Source organism: Caloenas nicobarica, chromosome 12, assembly GCF_036013445.1.
Source record: "Caloenas nicobarica isolate bCalNic1 chromosome 12, bCalNic1.hap1, whole genome shotgun sequence".
Lineage (NCBI taxonomy): Eukaryota > Metazoa > Chordata > Aves > Columbiformes > Columbidae > Caloenas > Caloenas nicobarica.
The window spans coordinates 13,760,036-13,782,495 of NC_088256.1; the positions used below are offsets into that span (position 1 = coordinate 13,760,036).

A 22,460-nucleotide genomic window follows, 5' to 3' on the forward strand; every position below is an offset into this window, starting at 1 on the left:
AGGGGTTGCCCTAACAGGTAAGGAGGGCAAAGGAAAGAAGCCAAGGGCAAGGAAAAAAATAACTGGTCCTCACCAGGGAAACAGAACAAACAGCATGAGACACAGAGCAGAGGATTACAGGTTTTTATTTGTCAAACATTCCCCTCTAGTCTAGCACATTCTACAGTCTTGCTAGCACAGATGGTAACAAAGAGCCTGTAATGGTTCAGAAGTTACATTGCTACAGAGAGCAAACAAAAGCAGAGATTTATTATGTAAAAAACTTTATTGTGAGAAACGGGTGAGAGAGTGCAGAGGGAATGGGGTGGAAACTACATCAGCTAGTGGTGCCTGCCCTGTGTGCGGCAGACGTCTGTGCTAGCAATGCTAAAACCCTTCCTGGGATCACACCAGGTGAAGACTCCACTGTGCTGGAAGCATCATTTCACAGAACCATCCCCATTGCCTTAAGAAGAAGGCTCCTTTCCGAAGAAGTGACCTATCTTCTACATAGCCAAACCTCTCAAGACTTCTCGGGGAGCACCATGGCACCAGCTGTGAACATCCCCTTCTACCACACACCATAATGCTGCCTTAGTCGAAGAACCATATACACAACACCATCATCTCTTTCACCTTCAGCTTCTGCTGTTCCTTCTCCCTGCTTTACACCATGATATTAGATGTGATTTTGATTCCATCACAGATTGTTTTCCATCACCTACAGACACACTGGGCTTCAGGGAGAGACATAAAGGCTACTGAAGAGAGGGGATCCCTTTCTTGAAGGGTGAGCAAACTGTGGCAATGGGTTACCTCATGCTACCGAGCTTTCACATGGACAGATCTTTCAGGCTTCAGGAGACACCTCTTTCTTGCTTTTCCCCACATTAATTACAACAGGTTTTTCATTAGACATGCAACTGAGGCAAACCCTAAGTTATCCCTGCTCATGTCCCAAAGTTGACTGATTTTTTGTGGGTTGACTGATTTTTTTTTTTTTTAAATGGGTCCAAACTTGCAATTATTTGGTGACAGTCTAGGACAGCGCTCCCAAAGGCACTCCTACCCGCGGCACCAGACACAGATTTCTCACTCCTGGAGCACGGCTAACCCTGAAGCATTTGAGCATGGCTATAAATAAGCAACTAAGTAAGAAAATTAACAAATGATGATCTACATAAAAGCTTTCTAGGCATTTCCTTTGGAAAAGCTGATTAGTGCTACTTGCTTCTAGTATGAGCCTGGTTTATGAATACACCCGGGCTCTGGAACGCTCCCACTGCTTTCATTCCTCACTTACCAGGATGACATGACTGCTGTTTTTAAAGCAGCACAGGGTAGGGGATGACATGATTTTAGACACACCAACAAGGAAAATCAAGGGCTCCAAGAAGCTTTCAATATTCCAAGCTCTCACAGGAAGCAGGGAGAATAATAAAATATACTTAAGTTATAAAGAAGGCTCAAGCAGTTTGCTAAACCCAGCTGTGAATAACAGCAACAAGTCTGTCTCCTAGTAGGCCTAGTTACCCAATTCTTTCATGGTCCAGAGCTGCATGGTGGCTTCATACCATGCAAGATGGCATTTGATCCTCTGGAGAGGAAGAAACTTGTTACCTGAGCTGAGTGAGGACAAGGAAAACACATAGAGTGCAAGAGCCTCCTGTCCACTGCCCTCAGGCACTTACCCAGGAGCATCCGTCCCCATGTCCCCAGCCCCTTCCATCCCCACTCAGCTCACAGCTGTTCTCAAAATCCCAGCCTAACACCTCGTTAGAGCAAAAACAAGCCCACGAGTACAGGGCCTCTGGTGCTAACACTGAACGAAGATCCATCAAGACCCCATCCTGAATCCAGCAGCAGTCAGTAGCAAACACTCTGGGCAAGAATACAAAAAACCTGGGCAAGCATTGAGAAAACCCCTGCCAGGTGCAGCCTTTCAGCAACCAGCAGTTTAGGAACTTTAAATTAGTCTTCTGTGTTCTATGAGGAAATATCCCAGGCTAGAAAAGCTCAAGGTTTATGAAAAGGAAATTATTTGGGAAGGGGCTGGAGAACTCCCCAATCCTCTGCATCCCTGCCCTCTGTGCCCATGATCTGAGCTATCCTGCTACGCATACAAACGAGAAGTTGCCTGCATGAGCCTGCAACATTACATTCATGGTGTATCAGCACTCCCAGAGCACCGTTAGTCTTCCAAACACCATCCTCAGCACTACAATGCTCTCAGGCTTCTTCGGCCACTGCCAGCTCCTGTTGTATGGAGACAGAGAGCACCTGCACGGACTGCCACCAGACAGAGAAGTCACTGTCAGCATGCTGGTACAGCAGGATTCCAGCCAGAGGTGCTCCTGTCTCCAGTGCTGTCCCCAGGACAGGCAGTTTCCCAGGAGTCTGGCCTGGGAGTATGGAAAATAAAAAATAGTGTGTATATATATATATATATAAAAAGATAGGTGCTCTATTCCTTAATAAAAGGAATAAAAGGACAGGGTGTCTTAAAAACTCGCACTGTAGGGCACCAACCATGATGAGCTTTGGTGTACCAGGGCTGCAGCTCCTTCAGCTGGAACAGGCTGAGCACACACACTAGCCAGAGTACATCAGATCTCCCCAGGGCACAGGGATCAGGCCAGGTCCCCTGTGCTGTCACACCTAGGGGACACCTTGGAACAGCCAGAAGACAGCACTTCTTCCCCACAGACCAACCCAGCCAAAAACGCCTCACTGCAGATTTGCAGGTCTGAAGCACTGGTTACTAATACTCTCCCTTCTATTGCTTTGGGCTCTGTTTTCATGAGAAATGAGCTAGAGATTCACATAGAACATAATCACGCATAGCAGGGTCTTCTCCTTTGATACACGGCTGGGAAGCACACGCAGCCAGTCAACTTGCTCTGGATATCATGGCATTCATGTCCCCTCAGGGCCCAAGCTGACAAAGTGGTGTATTATGTGCCAAATAACATGAATCCTCCCAGACTTAGTAGCTACAGCCCAGGATGGCTGATTCTTCTTTGAGGCACATGCCGTCAGGTGTTTGTGGAAAGAGTATCTCTCCGTTTGTGTAATTGACTAACTGCAGTGCAAATGTGCATCCATGACTCAAGTCTGCAAGACCTGGAATCCCAATTTAGGATCTTGCCTTTGTTTGTTTGTTACAGTGAGGTGTGGCCAGACATGCAGACTGTGGGTAAATTTGAAATATATCACCATGAAGTCTGCCATGACAACAGCCTTCAAAGCAAAGGTTATCAAGCTACTCAAAGACTTTGATGGTAGAGCACGCTGAAGATAAGACTGTTGAAGACTCCTTATTGCAGGTAACCTGACAAACCACTCCTCTTCCAATCTCCACTCAAATGAAATGAAACCCACGAAAACACGGCAGACAAGGTGGTAAAACAGTACAGCTGATTGCACTGCATGATACAAACCTTCTGAACAGAAACCACCACCACCACCATCTTCAGAAAGGACAGGAGAGGCTTTCTGCCAGACCAAGCCTATCAGAACACCATGAAAGCACGTCTCCCACAGATCGTGCCACTGCAAACACGAAAAACGTGAGAGGAACATGACAGCTAATGTTCTGAGCTAACCTCCTGACTCCCAGCTTCTGTCCTGCAAGAACCAAGAGATCGGCCAGGATGCTAGGCACGTCCCCAGGGCTGTCCCTACAGGCTTCAAGTTCCCTAGCAGTAGCAGAAACTTCAGCAAGAAAATTAAAACCTTTGGAAACCAAAAAGCAAGCTACCAAATACAACTGATCATTGCCCTCCACAAGGGCTACCCAGAACGTCAGCAGATCCAGCACGATCCAGTCCACACCATCTTCTTCATAGACTAGGGAACCTGTCCTATGTATCAGCTGCAGTCCAGCTACTTAAGGGATTAGCCAAGAACAAGCACACTATTAATGATTAGCGTTCCCTAACGTTGTGCTCTTGGTTTGGCAGGGATGCCCAGGCGAGGACAGAGGCTGAGGAACCCCCAGGTACAACCCTGGTGCCCTTCCCGCTTCTCCAATGACACTTTCAGCTTCTTGGCCCAAAATGCCTTTGGCCTGCCCCCTCCCATACTGTAGTGTTATCTGGTATCAAAGGGACAGCTGCAGCAAATATGTTGGGTTTGTGTTTTTGTGTTTTTCTTTTTCTTTTTTTAATCCAATAATCTCATTTTCAATTAAAATATATAATATATATTTAAAAAGGTTTAGAAAAGCTTTTATGTAATTTGCAGCTACTTTTACATATAGATTACAATAATGTACAACTTTTCCCCAGGGTGGTTTGAAACCACGGGGACCTGCTGATTCTTTCCTCTCAGTCATATACATTATCAAACATCGAATGTGTTTGTTCCTAATATCGCTCTAAAAAAGAAGTCTGTCACTGGTACCTTCTCAGAGGGAGAGATGCCTAATACGCCTAATAGGGACACACTTAACATTGGCTTCATATTCACTGTAGAAAGTCCTCAGATTAGTAAAAAAATATTTCATCTATAGAAAATGCCCTTCTGAAAAGCAGCCAGAGCTCTGTTAAGGCCAAACCCAGGCTTTCCATTTCTCTGCTGTAGTAAGACAGATCAGAAACAAACCCAAAATTATGTTTTTATGTCCCAGAAACAGCTATTAGCACCTGTGCTTATTTTACAGCAGCCTGGTGTATCAGGAAAGTGCTGAGAACAGCATAGGGACTTCTCGAAACATGCTTCCGACTTAATGGGGCTCAGTTGGCACAGTGAAAAACTCAGTGTCCTCCTTTTCCACTCGGGTGGACAAGAGGAAGCCTTCTACACCATGACTCTCACCCCTCCCTGCAGAACACCAACGGGTGCTCTGGAGATGGGTGCACCGAAACCAACCCCCGAAACAGCGCGCCCTTTTCCCACAGGGCTTCCACCAACAAGCTCCTTCTGATTCCTCTGCAAGTCTGTGGGATACCAAGTGCACATCTGGTGGCTTAATGAAAACATCCGACTACTTTGCCCCAGAGGGCAAACCAAGTGAGAGCAGAGCCAGCCCTCCGCCAGGCCGAGGCACTGGGAGCTTTCTGCCGGAGCAGAGAGAGGACAGCCGTTGAGAGATTCCTCCAGCAAACCCAAATCTTCACATGGGAAAATGCTGTTTGCCTGGCACAGAGTATTCTGGCTGAGGTTTTCTCCGGGGCTCCTCTTTGGACACGTACAGCCCAAGGTTTCTCCAGATGATCCGAGGCAGGGTCAGGTTTGTAGGAAGAGCCATGGCACATAACAGGATTATTATTTTAGAACTCTTCCTGTTGCAGCCAGATGCAGGTTGCCCCTTCTTCCCAGCTGGGCAGCCACTTCTGCCCAAGGCATGGTGTGCAGGGAAACCGAATCCAACGTGCTTCATTCTTTTCTCTGCCAGGGGTGGGAAGTGAAGTCAGAACCCGATGTTCAAAACCTGAAGGACACTAGGAAGAAGAAAAACAGAGTGAATGGTTAGATCTCAGCTTCAGTGGGAATCCTGGATGCATAGATAAGGAGTTAGTTACTATCAATCAGCCCCTGCTGCTTGAAGTATGCCAACTTCCAGCAAGGAACAAACACAGATCACAAGAGAACTTGATCAATGGAGAGTCAACTGGAGGATGTAACTGCTCATGTCCAAGCTTCAGAGTACAATTGAGGCAGAAAGACAAAACAAAAGCACAAAGGTCAAAAGCAAGTACTCCTGTACTCCTGCTGACAGCAACAAAGGTCTGCAAGATAAGGAGGTTTAAAGAAGAACTTGGCTAACACCAGAGGCATTGCAAGAAAGCAGCAAGGAAGAAGAAAATTCCTCTTCACCTTTAGCACCCACAAATATAAATTGGTACAGAAAAGACTAAAAAAAGGATTTTTAGAGATCAGACACTGAAACTGTTTATGCTTACCCACTTAAAGAAATCCTGTATCTACCTACGAATAATTAAACATTCTAGATATCTCATTTCCCTGCAAGTCTAAAGATCCCTTCTCAGGTCTTCTGACTCACCTCAGTGAAGCTGCCACAACTCGTTCGAACAAGCCTTGGAATAGGTCTAAGCGCTTAAAACACTGACATAAAATGCATCCAACCAGTTGCATCCAGTAACAGTGAGCACGACAAAGTTGTGGAAAAGGAAAGAAGCTGCAAGAGGTAATCAGCCCCAAACAAGAAAAAACAGTAACTTAAAACAGATGCCAGAGCAACAGGCTACTTTGGGAAACTGCAAGTTGATGGGGCTTTTATTTATATATTAATGTTCTGGTAGACAAAAATACTGTGTTTGGACCAAACGGAATTAGACAGAAAACCTTAAGTCCAGAACAAGCTGGGCAAGGGATAAAGAGTCTTCCAGGCTATGAATCTACAGGGAGTTTAATTGAACAACTAAAGATCTTTAACTGATGTCCACCAGAAGAGTGGATGGACTTCACACTTGTCAATGAGGCACAAACTGTACCACTGTACAAAAGAGGCAATTCCATTCCCAGGTATCCCTCCTACCAGCTTGCAGAAATACACAACACAGAGGTAGATGAGCAAGGCCAGAGGCCTTGAGCTGCCCAGAGACAGCCAGGTGGCCACTCACACTTCCCACGACCAGAATGGAGGACACTGAAGGTAAGAGTGGTTGCCCGTGATCCAGCACCTACATGCCATGGTCTCATTCCAGCTGTGGCTACTCTTTTCCCAAGACCTTGCGCACTAAGGCTCCTGTAGGTCACTCGGTATGGCTGCCACATCAGCACTTTAACCAGTGAAGGGTTAAGGCTTACAAATGAGCTGCAGCTACCAGACAACAGCAGCTGAAATTGTAGAATTTCTATTTTTCTTAGTTAAAGAAAGCATTCACACCCCAACTTTCTTCTGCAATTAATAGCAAGGTTTGTGGGTGCTGTATTGCTGCTGGGCAGAGGTAAAGTTTCCGTGTTTGATGTACGGTCTCCAGGAGACAGAGGCTTCAGACAGACTCCTGGGGAAGCTATGGACAAGGTCTTTAGCATTTAACTGGCAAGAAGGGAACAAAGTCAGGTTAACTCTGAGCACCACAGGTAACACCAACTAGATTGTGTCTTCCCAACTACTGCGGAGAGACTAAGCACTTATTCCTGAAGATCTTCTCTTGCCTATAAAGATAAATATTTCCCCAGCTCCAGTTTCATTCTGGCTGTTCAAATCACAGAGTGAGGTCACTGGCATTTATTGATGAACAGTTTTTGCTCAGCATTACACCCAAAACTGACTCAGAAGCCTACAGGTTAAGCCCACAGTAACTACTTGGAAGGACAACTTTAGGTTAGCAGAGTAGCTTTTTCCAATATGAATTTAACACGGAGAAAACACATTCACAGAAAGGATATGAAAGGAACAATACCTAGCAGCAGCCATGCTTTCCCTAACAGCAATTTCCAGACAGGAACGCCAATAACTCACTGCAGTAACAGATTCAGAGAGATGATGTCCTCACAGACACTGATGTCTGCAACTCACATGGTTTCAGAACTTGTAAATTTAAGAAAACATTGTCGTCTTTTCCCAGGGTCCTTCCTGGCCTCCAGGAACACTCCCATTTCTCTCCACACACACCCTGTTCCCCCTTTCTTAGAAACCTGACCCACCTCTCTGTCTTGGCAGCATTTTACACAATACCTGCTCTCCTTTGGGGAAAAAGCTCTCCTTCATCCCACACTCCATGACTTCCAGGATACAGGCAAAACTGAAGAGCTTTGCAAAGCTCAGAAAAAGCAAACATAACCTAAGGACAGTAGAAAAGGCTTGAAACAAAGCATGCTGAACAGGGTGACGCTTCTCCAAGTGCAGTGCTGCTGCTAAGAATCATTCACCCAGAGGTGTGCAGGTGCTGCACCTTCTGCTGAAACACAATATTCCTTCAGAACTTGTTCCATGTCTCACTCCTCTCTTGGAGAGCATGTGTCCAACATCCTTCCCAGAAAGTATCACTTCAACTTCATGCATGGAGCAAGGTAAATCCAGAGTTTCCAACATCAGACAGCTCCTCTGTTTTGATTAAGCAATTCACATGCCAAGTATGGAATAAGATGGAACAAGATCATAACCATGCTCTTAAGAGCTCATGTCCTCTCTCCTAAGCATTTGATTATAGCCACATCTTCACCAGTACTAGACCCTACCCTTTGATAAACATTTCCTCAGCTTCTCTGCTGTACACTCTTAAAAAAATAAGCTATACCTGATATTCTGTAGACAGAGGTCTTGTCTACCCAGTCCAGGTAATTAACACACCCAGGAACAGCTTGCATATGTTTTGAAAACATGCCAGTGAAAAACATTTCACCCCTGCAAAGTCAATGTATTCCCCAAATATGATGGCCCACCCTCACATGGCATGAAAAAACCCCAGAAAATCACAAAAGCTCAGAACAATATCCAGTACAAACACTGCTCAAAAGGTCACAGCCTCTGTCACTAACTTGCAAACAGTCCTAACACAAATGAAGGATGCCAATGTTGTGTCAACCAAATTTGTCTTTCAAATCAAAACTTAGTTTCTGTATTCCACCTGAAGTTAGGATATTCAATTTAAGATAGACACTCGGTAATTCAGCAAGAGCACAGTTAACAAATGCACAAGACTATAAAAACACTCATAACGAAACAGAAAAGATTGACTGATCCTTCCTCTCTCTATAGTAAAGAGATCTCTTGAGTACAGACAGAAGAACGTAACTAATAAATGAAATGCTAAGCAGTGTGGTGGGACTTGGAATAAGACGGAGTTAAATTGCATTTAAAAAGTCAATATATAGCAGTGTATCAATATTCATCCACACTGCATACTCCTGTTTCCCATTCCAATAATGAGTACATAAGCAATTCAGCAGTCAATGCTGACGAACCAGCTTTCCAGACTTTACAGACACTATCCCAGATAAAGGAAGAACAGAAGGTCTGACAACTGAAAGCGATTGTGTCCTGCTACACACAGGGCAAAGCAGGCTGTCATGACACAGACACACTTTGCAACTATACATACTAGAAAATTCTGCATGGATAATAATAACCTGGATAGAAACACAACATGTGCTTGGCTCAGTTCAACCACTCTCTATATATAGGATCGTGCCTTTAGTTATGGAATCAGCATATGCTCTCATGTCAGCTTCAAAGCTATAGGCATTGCATGGCAGAGATAGACGTCCTATAACAGTCATCTTTGGTAACAAAGGACAACAGGAATTTCATTCGGGTTGCTGCTCTACTCCATAAAGGAGTTTAATACCTGGTAAGTTAAATCTCCCTACCTTTACTCAGCTTTTTCTCATTCTAAAATGGGATGCGGCTCTCCCAGAAGTCTTTTACTCAAAGGGCACCTGCACTTCCAAAGAGGTATCTTTAACTGCTGCAGAGTTGGGCGCAGGAACCGTCTCAGACAGGGCTGTTCCCACTATAGAGCTGTGGCATTTTACATCACTACATGTACCTTTTTGTGCTCCTGAAGTTAACTTGGTACCCAGGTTTGGTTGGAGGCCTGCGAGGTGCTGGGATAGTTGGGAGTACCCAGAATGGGTTCAAAATTGAAATCCAGTCCTTCTCCATCCATGAGTTCACTGTTGATTATGTAATCCATATCACATTCAAGGTTCTCCATGTACATGTCAATGTCCAGGTCAATGGGCAGCCTGTCCTGGTTCAAGCCCAAGGGAGCAGGGCTGGCAGAAGAAAGAAGCAGTGGACTGCCCAGCTGGACCGACTGGGCAGTTGTTGCAGAAACTGGAGCCTTCAAACTGATGATGCTGGCAGTGTTTTGAGGAGATGTTACCATGGGAAGCGTTGATGGCAAAACACTGGCACCGACTGGTTCCGCCTGCTGCTCTGTAGGCTTTCCTCGTGAATCGCCTGAGCTCATCTTACTCTGGGTAGTTTGTCCACCTAGAAGCAGAAGAGTTTGGCTGTTCATCCTGTTACCAGTCTGCGGGAGAACTGGATCCACCTGAGTCATCATAACATCCCTCGGAGGTGGAGAGCTGGGTGTCAGAAGAGCTTCCAAGGTCTGAGGGGCAGTGAAATGGCTGACAGAACTCTGCAGCGAGATATCAACAGGGTTAAACAGGGAATTGCCAAAAGTAGTGGTCTGACCAGCCGCATTTGGGCTCCGAAAGGAAAAGCTGGAATCTCTCTGGATCTGACCACTTGAGGCAGATTGCTGGGTAGATAACACGGATGAGCTGGGAGACATCAAATTTAACCCATCGATGAGCTCAAGTTCCTCGGTCACAGTTGGCGGAACATTGCTGGATGCACTGGAGTACACGAGAGAAGGAAGCAGCTCTTCATCGTGAAGGTCATCCTGCTCTGTCAGGATTGGAGAAAGCCTGGCACTGATGGTGCTTGCATTGGAACTGGTTCGAGGCCGGAAGGTGTTCCACACGTCAGAGTCCTCGTTGCTTCTTGAGGACGGGCTCCCAGGCCACTTAGGGAATTGGGAGCCAGGACTGTCAGCAGTGGATTCTGGAGCAGACTGGAGAGGCGGCTTCTTTTTGGATGCTTTACCTCTCACTTTTGCGAGTTTGCTGCTGTTGTCCATGGAGGCAGCTCTTCTTCTTGGTGCTTTCCCACTTTTACCACCCTCAGGATTGAGCATCCACCAAGAGCTCTTCCCTGTGGCTTCATTATGGACTTTAATGAACTTGCTGTGCAGGGACAGGTTATGTCTAATAGAGTTCTGAAAATAAATTTAAAAAAATAAGAGATGAGTACCTGACAGTTGACACACATCCCATCTAGAAACTTCACAAGCATAAACGCATTCAGACAGTATCCAGAGAAGAAAGTTATAACAAAGACCTACCCATAAAAACCTGCTATTTCTGCCTGAACATGCTTGACAGCACCAGCAAGTAGTGCCATGTCTCACTGCAGCACCAAGGGTGAAACTACCATGAAAACTAGCAGCTTCCAGCTAGCAAAATACCAACACAAAACCTTTTTCAAGACCATATGGAATCTGCAAACACTAAGCGTATCACAGAGCGAATAAGCAAATTCCCAAACACAACATGCAACTTCAACATGAGCCTCACTGAATTTGAGCAAATGCTGCTCCCACCCTTCTGCCAGCCCCGTTAGCCAGCATAAGCCTGGCTGAAGGTTTTAATTTTCATATGGCCAGCGTTCAGATGGATTCAAGCAAAGCATAGCAGTAAATCAAATCGATTGGGTGAAGAGAAATGGCAAAACACTTCTAATTCCGTATACCCATTACCATCTTCATCCTAAAACCAGAGAAACGAGAGAAACTTTGTGGAACAAGAGTCCTAGTAATCCTGGAACCTGGCAGCCTCACTCTGCAAGGAGCCAGGACACCATCCTCCATGTGCATTTCTAATGGGGTAAGATGTTCAGCAGATAGAGAACTCCCATGCAGCACATGCCAGTTTTAGCCTCTCCCATCTTCCCGTTTGGCAAGCTACGCATCCCTTGCCTCCCCCAACTCCCTCCTTTTGCTGTAGTTTTGCTGGAAGCTGCAAGCTAACATATCTGTCCACTATCAAACTGAATTTTCATCCTGCAACTGATAAACTCCCTGGTATTTTAGAATCAGCAAGCAATAATATCGGTTTGAGCAGATCCTCCCTACACTCCCCTTGAGGCCTGTGTTGCGCATTTGTTTGATATTTGCATTTAATTTGTTCAGATGGTCAAATTACACATCATTAAGGGTGCTACACTGGCAGCATAACGGCAGTCCAAGAGCAACAACTTTTTCTTAAGTCTAAAAGGTATATAGCAGCCTTCAGCTTTCATGCATGGTCTCGGAATTTTGAACAAAGTTAACTGTGCTTTTATCATCTTTTCCCACCACCTCTGAACACAGTTCTTTCCTGCCTGCTGCTTTCCCTCTCCCCACCCTTTTCCTCTCGGACAAGTCCTCACCGTGCTAATTTTGGCCACTTCACCAAAAGTACTATCCTAGAACAAAGCAGATGTGTTATAGATGAACAATACAGGCAAAGCAGAAAGTTTTCAGAGAGGGGGAAGAAGGATGATTCTCCATTAGTTTTCATTTCAACCTTGGCTGTTGAGGACTTGGAGAAGACTGTCTGCTTGTTTTGATCCATATCAAAGGACACGTTTGCTCTTACTTGGAGAGCACCCCAAGGGTTACTGCAGAGCCAGGACCTGATAGAACATGTGTCAGTCAACGCTCTTACATAGTTTTATTAATTGAGTTGTTCACAGTAACAGCTACACAACAATCCTGCCTGGTGTCTTCTCTAAATAAAGCTTTCTTTTCTTTCAAGTCTCAAAAAAAGTAATTCAGACTGGTAGCCTGTCTCCTGCTTTTATTTCCAAAGAATTGCCCCCCTTTTTCCAGGTAAACGTGCATGACTCTGAATGCATATTCCTGCAGCGGTAAGAATCACTAGGTAGTCACTAATTCTTCATTTATTCTGAAAGTAAAACGTGAACTCATGATGACGCTCAGTCCCGTCATGAACGACCCAGTAGCTTGTACACACAGTATACATTTGTACTCTCATAATCATAACAATTTATTTTTTAGCTCAATTTACTAAAATGGAATTTTAAATGAATAGGTTCAGGATATCAAAATTTCACAACTAACTATATTATGTTTTCTTCTCATGCATGACTACAGCCAGGTTTTAATTCCTGTGTCAGTGAAAGCACACTGCACTGGTGCAAGTATTTCTGCACTGGTACAAGTATTTCAGTAACACTGAAACCTCAAGAAAAATCAGCACCACTTCAGGTATCATAACTGACAATTTCAGTAACTAGTTTTCTAGTTTTTTGGCTGAAAAGCAGCCCGAAATAAGACATCTTGGAATAAGACTAGGATTCACATGAACACAGATATGCGAAGCCTGATACCAGTCTCGAAGTGTTTTTACATGTTACTGCTAAACTGACATAACGGCTAATAGCTGAAGAAACAGATAATTGCTGGATCACTTCTTCCTTCCTCATCCTCGAGCTCTCCTCCTCCCATAACATAAGCATCTGTGACCCTATGAGCTGGTTCGGAGAACTAATCCAACCAAAAAGCAGCCCTATCCTTCCCTGAAAATTACTTTTATCTCTGACTGTTTCCTGAACTAACTCACTGGGGGGGTCAGACACTGAAAACTAAGGAAGCGAACAGAATATGTGGTTGGAGGCAGAGGAAAAAACCCCAACACTTCTTACATTAGGGTTAACTGCTGTCAAAACTGCAATGCCTCAATTGTCACTTCTGCATCTCTCCCACAGGCTTGGCAAGGCAGCTCAGCACGCAGCACCCCGAGCCGCAACACACCTGTGTGACTGAGCTCACCTGCGTACTGGAGACTCGAGTCCAAAGAGTCCCAAAATAAAATTTAAGTGATGCACCTACCAGCCTGGGTGCTGCGAGACAGCACAAGAGATTCGCACTTGCATACCGCACGCTCCCTAGCACAATAATGCACCTGCTAGAATGATTTAATACACCTAACGCATGGAGGGCACTCTCAAATCTCACTGGGAAAGTGACAAATCAGTTGTGCTACAATAATCTCAGAGCTCCAGGTCAAACCTGAGGGGAGAGGAAATGACAGAGTTCTGTCACCCAGGCAACCCTGACGTATTTCCTTTCTCAATGTTAAGAAACTCAAACCAGAATCATACAGACAACATTAACTTTTTAGATGCTCAGCTTTAGCAGTGGTTCCTCTGATCACCTGCAACCCACACAGGGTCTCAACTCTGCAACATCTCTGACTGTAAGGCAGCGTGACCTGAAGGAACAGGCACAGGCAGGAACCCTTCAAATCCTTAGGGACCTTTTCAACAACTAGCTAGGGGTGGTTATTGCTGTTTATTCAGATATCTTAGAGAGGTTCTTATGGCTCAATGTTAAGTATGGCTGTGAAAAAAATGCCAGTTTGCGTCTCTAGTCCATCGCGGATCAAAGATGATTCCTGCAAACCACATTCAGGAAAAAAAACATTCTGAAATTAATGACAGATACTATGTAAAATATAAAGTTTGGCTAGAGACATTTATTGTACACTGAATGGTGGACCATTCACTAGGTACCAACCACTGTGTGTACAACTCAGGATATATGGACCAGCCAGAGGAGTGTGCCTAGCAGCACACACAAACTATTTCCTAGATCTCAGTTACCACAGCCTTAAATTTTCTTCTTTTATAAAAATCTCCTAGCCCTATTTAAAGGGCAGGAACACTCCTCACCATTGTACCAGGCCTGCCCCCACACCAGCGCCAGTGCTTTGGTCTCAGGATGGGGAATTAGCCATGGGAGCTGGCAGCAAAACCAAGCAATTATCCTGCCCGGTCAGCCTTCTGGACATCTGCCACAGACACCGAGATACCCGAGTAAATGCACAAATGGGTCATACAGAAGACAGAATGACAGTGACAGCCTCTCCAGGGGACCATACAGCTTTGTAGGTAAGGTTGAGGTTATCTACCCTAAAACTGAGTTTTACTCAGAGCAGGCCAGAGCATTCAGGATCGTTTGTTCAGACTTCAAGGTTCCAAATGCTAAAAAACAAGCTTAAACTCACCCTCCTGTGATGTACTTTCTTCTAAGCACACCGATGTGACAGGAGCAGAGGGAGGCTCTGGTGCCCTGCCCGGAGCTCGGCCATGCAGCAGCAGCGCATGACCTGTGCTAACAGAGCGCTCGGGGCCAAGCACAGGCTGTGCTGAGAGAGACACAAGAAACAGTGGCTACCCTTGAAAATTTTGTGCTTGCTCACATTTGTCTGCATTTTTAATCATTGCTCTCTAGCACCAGGGCCATTCTCCCAGGAAATGTCAAGTTTCTGCTACAAACCACAGAGGCACCAGATTTCTTAACAAAAAGGCTCTCTCAAGAATGAGCAACAACAAGAACAACAAAAAGAAAGATATGCAATCACTGCAGCTGCCTGTAATACACTTGCACTGCCTCGGAGGCACACAAAGAACATGGTCACATCCCAGCATGAGGCCGTGTTCCAAAGCCAGGCCTATAATTGTGCCGAATTATCATTTGTCATGGCATTCTTGGGAGGCTGCAAGGGGAGAACGCCCCGCCTGCTGCATTTGTCAGTGCCTGTCTCAGCGCTCACCCGGCCGCTTGGCTCAGAAGGCTTCAGGAAAAAGTCTTCGTTCCTGAGATTTTGCAAACTTAGGCTCCAGCAAGTAAACAACTGCTCCAGAGCCAGAGCTGAGACATTTCCCCAGCAATCTCCTTCCAGAAAGCACACGTGAGCACAGATGTCAGGCTTGGCAGACGAGGAGCTGTACCTTGGGAAGAATATTTTCCTTTCTGCAATTTTTCAATGGGATCAAGAAAATCCTGGTCCTCTAAAAAAACAAAGACTGAGGTGATTTACAAGTTCACCAAGACAGGCAGGCATATACAACAAAAGCTGCTCAAGATTAGATAGAGCAGAAGAAACTTGTTGGAACAAGTAAAACCAGCAGCTCAGGAGCAGCCGTCTCCAAGTACTGCCTGAAAAATTAAGCTGTCCCGCAAGGAACAATCTTTCAGCAAAGCAGTTTTCCAGAACAAACTGGCAGAGAGCAGGAAAGAGCAGCAGCAAAATCTTAAGGTAATTAGATTGGCATTGTTCAGGGCAGACGGACTTTCATCAAAAAGATGACCTCTGCCCAACTTTTGAGGGGGACAACTACACTATATAAGGCTTTGAATTAAAAAAAACAAACCAAAAAACCCCACAAACAAAACCCACACCACCACACATAAAAATAACCCACAAAACTTCCATACTTACTCAGGGCATTACACCCTGTTTGGAAGAGGGGGCTATTAATGTCACTTTAATGAGGGCTAAGTATATGTCACTACATTGCAATGGTGGGCTCTCATTGCAGCTGCCTACTAGTCAGTAAGTTTGATCCCATCTGAGAAACAGGACACCTGGTGACCCCACACTTGCACCATCACCCTGTTCCTGTGCACTGCCACCGGCCTCATCTTCAACACCCAGCACTTCACCATCCTCCCATCCACGACGCCCTGCCAGGCCCAGCCGCCTTCCTCCCTTCCCACCTGGCCCTCACCTAGGCCACACTACTTACTGGGGCCAGACCACTTAAGAATTGGATTAAAAGGTAAAAGATTCCGTTAAAAGAAAGACTGATGGACAAAAGCCACCCATGCTCCTCAGATTTCCACGCTAGACTCTTCACTACAGCCTCTGAACAACCATTGTTCAGCTCCTGTTTGTTATTTCCCCCACTGCTTTGAGGAAACCCAGCGAGGTTGTCAGCGGCCGAGACAGAGAACATCTCCCTGCTGCCAGGACGAAGCACGTTGCTACCACCATGTGAACGCATCTGGGGGCACACAAGGTAATGGCGAGAGTCCAGCAGCTTCCACCCATCCTGGAATCGAACAGCCAAACCTTCCCTTCCTCTTGCAGGGCAGCAGCTTCCAAGAAACCAAAATAATCCCAACTTAGTAGAAAGCAGCACCTACAACACCACTAAAGATTAACTGGACCTTAACTACTGACGATGACAGCAGTGACATGCCTATTCTGATTCCATTTACAACACACAATTCTTCATTTTCAGTGTCAGAAGGTTTAAAGGGGAATTGGATAATTTCTGGAATATAAATAACTGGGTAACAGGAATTGTATAATTTCAGGCATGTGAACTTGGGAGAAAACACTACAGGCTTTCTCATCACGATCAACAGAAAGTGGTCACCTTTCCTCCCAGACTGAGGTCGATGGCTCTGTGCAGAGAGAGACCCAGACTCCAGACTGAGCCTCCCCTGTGCACAAACCTGCATCGGGCTGGGTCACAATTATACTCTGCTCAGAGCTAAGATGCTGAGTTTTAAGTTTTATGTTTCCTTTTTCTTTACGGCATCAAGTCGGTTATGCCTCAGTGAGCAAAGACAGGGAAATATTTTGAATATCTTCTCAAACCATCATCTTGAAATTATCATTACCAAAAGCAAACCTATGTAAAGCCCTCCCACCAGATGTTCCTTTCCAGATAAAGGGTTACTTTGTGGAAATAAAGAAAGCTCTCCTGATAGTGATTTTGGCCCTTACCCATCCATGTTAAGAAGCTACAATTCTGACAAGTCTGAGCCAAAACACCTTCAAGGATACAGGGACACTCCAGCACAGTCCAGATGGATATAAGCAAACAGCTAATGTGGCTATTTTAAGAACTGACCATTGCTTTTTGTTGTAGATCTGACTACAGGAAACAAACAAAAAACCAAACCAAAACTGGCTAACAGCAGTCAACACATTAAACTTTTCAACTTTACCGAAACAAGTGTTCACGTAACTTTTTGTCTGCTGAACTGGGATCTACTTGCAAGGCATAAGGATAACCTGGCAGAACCCAGCAGCTGCAGCACAGCAGAAATAGTCCAGTAGACAAACAGGCTTGCTTTTGTCTGCTGGTCTATTACTGTTTCATGCAGGAGCTTCAGAGGGCCACGGGGTGAGCAGCTGCTCCAACCTGAAGGAGCTCCGTGCATCTGCCAGGTGACAGTGAAGTCACCATCATGAACTGAATTGCAAGGTACGTGCAAGGAAGCACCTGAGAGCCCTCAGCCAGGTCTCTTGATCCGTCTGGTCAACTGTTACTGTCAACTACATGGAATATGCATGTAACACAAGCATAAAATGGAAGGGTTTAAAGTAAAATGCTGCCCACTGGAATAAATATTAAGAGGTAGCTGAGTTTCTCGATGGATGACACCTTCTGTTTCAGGCAAGCAGAATGCTTGTTAATTTTTAATTTGTAATACAGCTACTTGAGTTGTTTCACATATGGATGTGTATGTATATGTACACATTTGAATTGAGGTGAATGAGAAGTACCAGAATGCAAGGTGTGACTTCAGCCTCCTATAACTAACACAGTACTGCACAATCATTTGTTCTTTCCTTTATATTGCACGCATAGGCAACATCTGATTTTTGCTTCAGTGAAGTATCTTTGGAGGGTGAAAAGGATGGGTTTAAAGTTCATTTTGTTCCTACAAGGGGAAGACAACAGCTTTGGGAGACAGACTAGTCCTTAACGCTGCTCCTCGCTGTGTCAAACTTGCTCCTACTTATGGATGTGAAAAATGCAACAACCAGTGCGAACTGCTTCAGCGGGCTTTATGCACTTCTACTTCATTCAAACCCTCAACACCTTCCTCCCGCAAGTAATCTCAAAGCCAGAAGGAATTATCCTCTTATACACAGAGCAGCTTGCAGGGCACGAAGGGGAGGATTACAAAGAAGCCCCACGACACACACCTGCAAGGACACTTCTGCCTCTCAGGCTGGTTAATCCTTAACTTGGGCTGAGTTACTGTAGGGAAAGGACAGGCTGCACACCCAGCAAATCTGTCCTGTACAAAGCGCGTGAAGCAGTTCAAGAATGGCAAACTGCACCTTCCTCGAAAACACAGATTCTTCCGGAATTCACTGAGGTTACACCCCGGCAGCCTGTAACAGCTGTATTTCCCCCAATTGTATAGTGGAGTAGGACAGCTGTAAAGTAATTATGAAGTAACAATGAGTTTATGGGGTTTATATTAACTCGAGTAGAATAAAAAAACATCCTCAAAGACACATTTATTTTAATTTCCCATTTAAAACTCTTCTATGAGAACTACACTACATACAAATTGGACTTACTATCAGTATGGCCATGCCGAAACACCACAGAAATACCAGAACTCTAAAAGCTGTAGTACTATCTTAACAGGCATCAAAATGCTCAATCAGCATTTAGCAGCAGCTCCACATTAATATCCTTTATCCAAACTTATTCAGTCCAAAACTGAGAAATCAATAAAGCTAAGACAACTCAAGAAGTTTTTCCTTTACTTTACAACTTTAAAAATATGCAAGCAGAGCTTCTTAGCTTTAAAAACAACATGGAACAGCAAAAACAACAACAAAAAAACCCCAGGCAGGTCCATTCCTCAACTGAAGAGACATGCTTTGTTTATTCAGTTTGTCTTATATTTACTTTAAGTCCACAAACCAAAACCGAACTGATTTGATTGATTCTACATATTTAAAACTGTAAATGTCTAACCTGCCTTCATTTAATGCACCTTAATGCAAATAGACTAAAGTAACTAAAAAAACCAAAACCTCTTGCAAATCTGCATAACTGCATGTTAACATAAAGCAAGACTAGAAGTCAGAGCTCTGTGGTCACATGTGATGGGGGACATGTCCTGCCAAGAGATTTGAGAGAGCGAGCAGGGAGGAAAACAGAGCAGAGGGAATATACCACAGCCCCTTTTGCCTCTCCTGGGCACATAAGAGTAACTGCGTACTCCCTACATATCAACCCAAACTTTCACAATATTTGTTAAAAATGAAAACAAGCTTTTATGAGACTTTCCCCTGGCATTTAAATAGTTTCAGCTGTATTTCTATCATGGTTTTCTGTCTGCTGGTTAAAATCAAGGGGTTTAAATGGCCCTAACCATAAGACAGGCTGATTCCCACCACAGCTGCTGTTGTTCTGCCCTCCCTCATCTTTCCTGGCAAGAAGTTTCTGTTCTCTTCTCCTACTAAAGCCAGCCTGAATTAATCCATTCCCAGGCTGAACAACTACAAACGCATTTCACACTGAAAAGTCATCATAGAACAGCTACAGCAACAGTGTCTGAGCAGGGACCTCAAGCCTTGTATGTGCACAAATTCTCATCTCTTTCTGAAAGTTAAATCCAACTGTATGTTTCCCAAAAGTGATACACGACTAAAACACAGAGTAAAACCAGAAACTGATGGTCTCGTTACACGTGAACAAATATTACAAAAGAACAGCCATACTGAATCAAGCCACAAGTCCACCTACTCCAGCTTCCAGTCTGGCAGGACACTTCACTATATTCCACCTTCCCCACAATATCTGGGGACGCATTTCAGAAGCCAAACTGAGCTTTAGTCTCAGGCTCTACTGCCAAACAGCTACAGACACATTCCTGAAGAGAAAATGCACCAGTTCCATAGACTGTCTGCCAAAATAATGTGACTCCACACAGCAGCAGCAGGACCAGGACAACATGCCTAGCCTGAGGAAGCAACAACTATATTTCAGTGAGACCACCAAATCTTCTCAAGAGAAAGAAAATTCAGTGAGACCACCAAATCTTCTCAAGAGAAAGAAAATTCACCCAAGCACTGTCCCAAATCTGAACTTACTAAGGAGGATCCAACTCGCACTCTCTAGGAATTGTCAGTGAGCCAGATAAATGGGAAAGGTGAAACATTTTGTACCGACCTGTGCCAGCCTAAGCTGTGACAGCTGCGCCCCTCTCACCATATCCCTGCCCTCTCTCAAGCAAACATTTGCACTTATGCAGCCACATGGTGTGCCACTTCAGAGAGCTGAGCCAGCTGAGAGCTAACCTACCAGAAAAAGCTATCCATTTTTTTTGCAAAATTAACTCCCTGTGCTGACTTATTGCTCGGTCACACAGGCAGAGGAACGCGTGGCTAGAGTCATGGAAGCCCCAAACCACACTGGCTCAAACTGCCACAGAACTGCTGCATGGACAATCTGCTAACCAAGACCACAAACAGAGAGGTACACTGCAAACAAGAGCATGGCATTAAGTGTAATTCCAGTCTGCAGCAAGAGGAATAGATGACACTCTTTAGACTCCAGTCACCATGGTATCCACTGCGATATATTGGGACAGCCTGAGGGCCCATTTCACATGCCAGCTCTCACATCTCCCCTTCTCTTTAACGACGTTTGTTTGACTAAAGAGAGTGGGAACATCAGGCTGGCACCCACAGAGGATGGAAATGGAGTTTAGCTCTTTTAACAGAACTCGTTTCCCAAGTGAAAGGAGAAGACTATGCTGAGAATTTGGAGCAGTATATTGCTTTCCCTCTTCCGAACTCCAGCAGAGGTCCCCAGTCCCTGCACAAGCACAGCACCAGCACTGCTCTGGGACACAGCACTCTCTTTAAAGGGAGCCTCTTGGAAGCCAAGAATGCCTACCATGAAACAGTTATTTATACTTGGCTTTAACACAGTCAGGTCACAAAGAACCCTGGCCTTGTATTTAAAAACCCTTTAACTGGCACTTTGTTTTGTGCAGAAGCTTTTAACTGACCCTCGGCTCCTTTCCCGGAAAACATTCCAACCGCAAAGGGCACAAGGAGAAGTCTCACAGGGCCACACCATAACCACCCGCCCAGAGAAGCCCACCGCTCTCAGCTCCCACTGCACAGAGCTTAGGCTGGGCCTGACAAGACCCTGCCCCACACTCGGGGGCGGGCAAACACACCAGCCAAGCGGCTTTGGGCAACGCTGACCCCCGGGCTGCAGCCTGGGGACCACGCGCTGGCACCGAGGCCAGGTGTGCGGAGCCGGGCTGGGGACGGGCGGTGACAGGTGAGTGCGGGGCTGCGCAGCCGGCAGGACAGGCAGCAGCACCGGCTCGGGAAGGCACCTCGGGCCCCGCTCCTCACCCGGCCGCACCGCCCGCCCCAACCGCGGCACCCCGCCGAACGCCAGGCCCGTCCCTCCCACCCCGGCCCGGCGCGCACCTTCCAGCCGGCGGAGCTGTTGCTGTCGCCCTTGTCCTTGAAGTAGGGGACGGAGCGGACCATCCACTCGTAGATCTGCGCCAGCGTGAGCCGCTTCTCGGGGGCGCTCTCGATGGCCTGGCTGATGAGCTCGGCGTAGGACTGGTTGCCCCAGGCGTTGCGCCGGGAGCCGCCCTTCCGCGCCGCCGCGCCGCCCGCCCGCACCCCCTCGGCCCGCCCGGGCCCCGCCGCCGCGCCGCCTGCGCCCTCATCCGCGGCGCCCGCCGCGCCGCCCGCCTCCGCCTCAGGCCGCGGCAGCGGCCAGGTGCAGGAGCGCGGCCGACTCTGCGGCTCGAAATCGGGGTCGATGTCCGGCGCCGCTGCGGCGCCGCCCACCTCCGCCATGGGCGCCCGCCTCAGCGCCGCCACTGCCGGGTGTGAACCGCTCCGCCGCCGCGCATGGGCCCGGCCCGCCGCCCCTTTGTGAGACCCGGGCCCCGCCGCTGCCGCGCCGCTCTGTTTACCAGCGAGCAGCGCCGCGGCCTGCGCCTGCGCGCGCGGGGCACGCCGGGAGCGGTAGTCCCGACGGGGGGAGCGGCGGGCGGCTCGGCCCGGCCGATGGACTACAACACCCAGCATCCTCCGCGCCGGAGGGGCGTGGCGGGGCGTGGCCCTGACGGGTGAGCGTGGCAGGCGGTGCGTCAGCGCGACTACAGCTCCCAGCGGGCACCGCTGCAGCCGCGCTTACATAACCGGCCCCGTTACCTCTCACCGCCCCGGCGGGCGCTAGGGCTGCGCCGAGAACCCCGCGGGAGGAGCCGCTCCTTCCGCCCGCGCCCTAGCCTGTCTGCGGCATTCTGGGGCGTGTGGGCACGGGAGTGCTGCTCCCCCGTCCCGTACGGGAGCCCGCTTCCGGGGCACGCCCCGGCGCAAGGCGTGATGGGCCCGCG

General features: G+C 46.7%; 1 protein-coding gene across 1 annotated transcript; it reads right to left on the reverse strand.

Annotated features, from left to right (window-relative positions):
* Positions 1–109: 109 nt before the first annotated feature.
* FOXO4 (forkhead box O4) lies at positions 110–22,043 on the reverse strand. Its single transcript, XM_065643413.1, has 3 exons — positions 21,532–22,043; positions 9,441–10,682; positions 110–5,423 (listed from the first exon to the last, which is right to left on the reverse strand). Exons 1-2 carry the CDS (start codon positions 21,913–21,915, stop codon positions 9,459–9,461), a joined length of 1,608 nt encoding a protein of 535 aa, XP_065499485.1. The 5' UTR covers positions 21,916–22,043; the 3' UTR covers positions 110–5,423; positions 9,441–9,458.
* Positions 22,044–22,460: the final 417 nt, after the last annotated feature.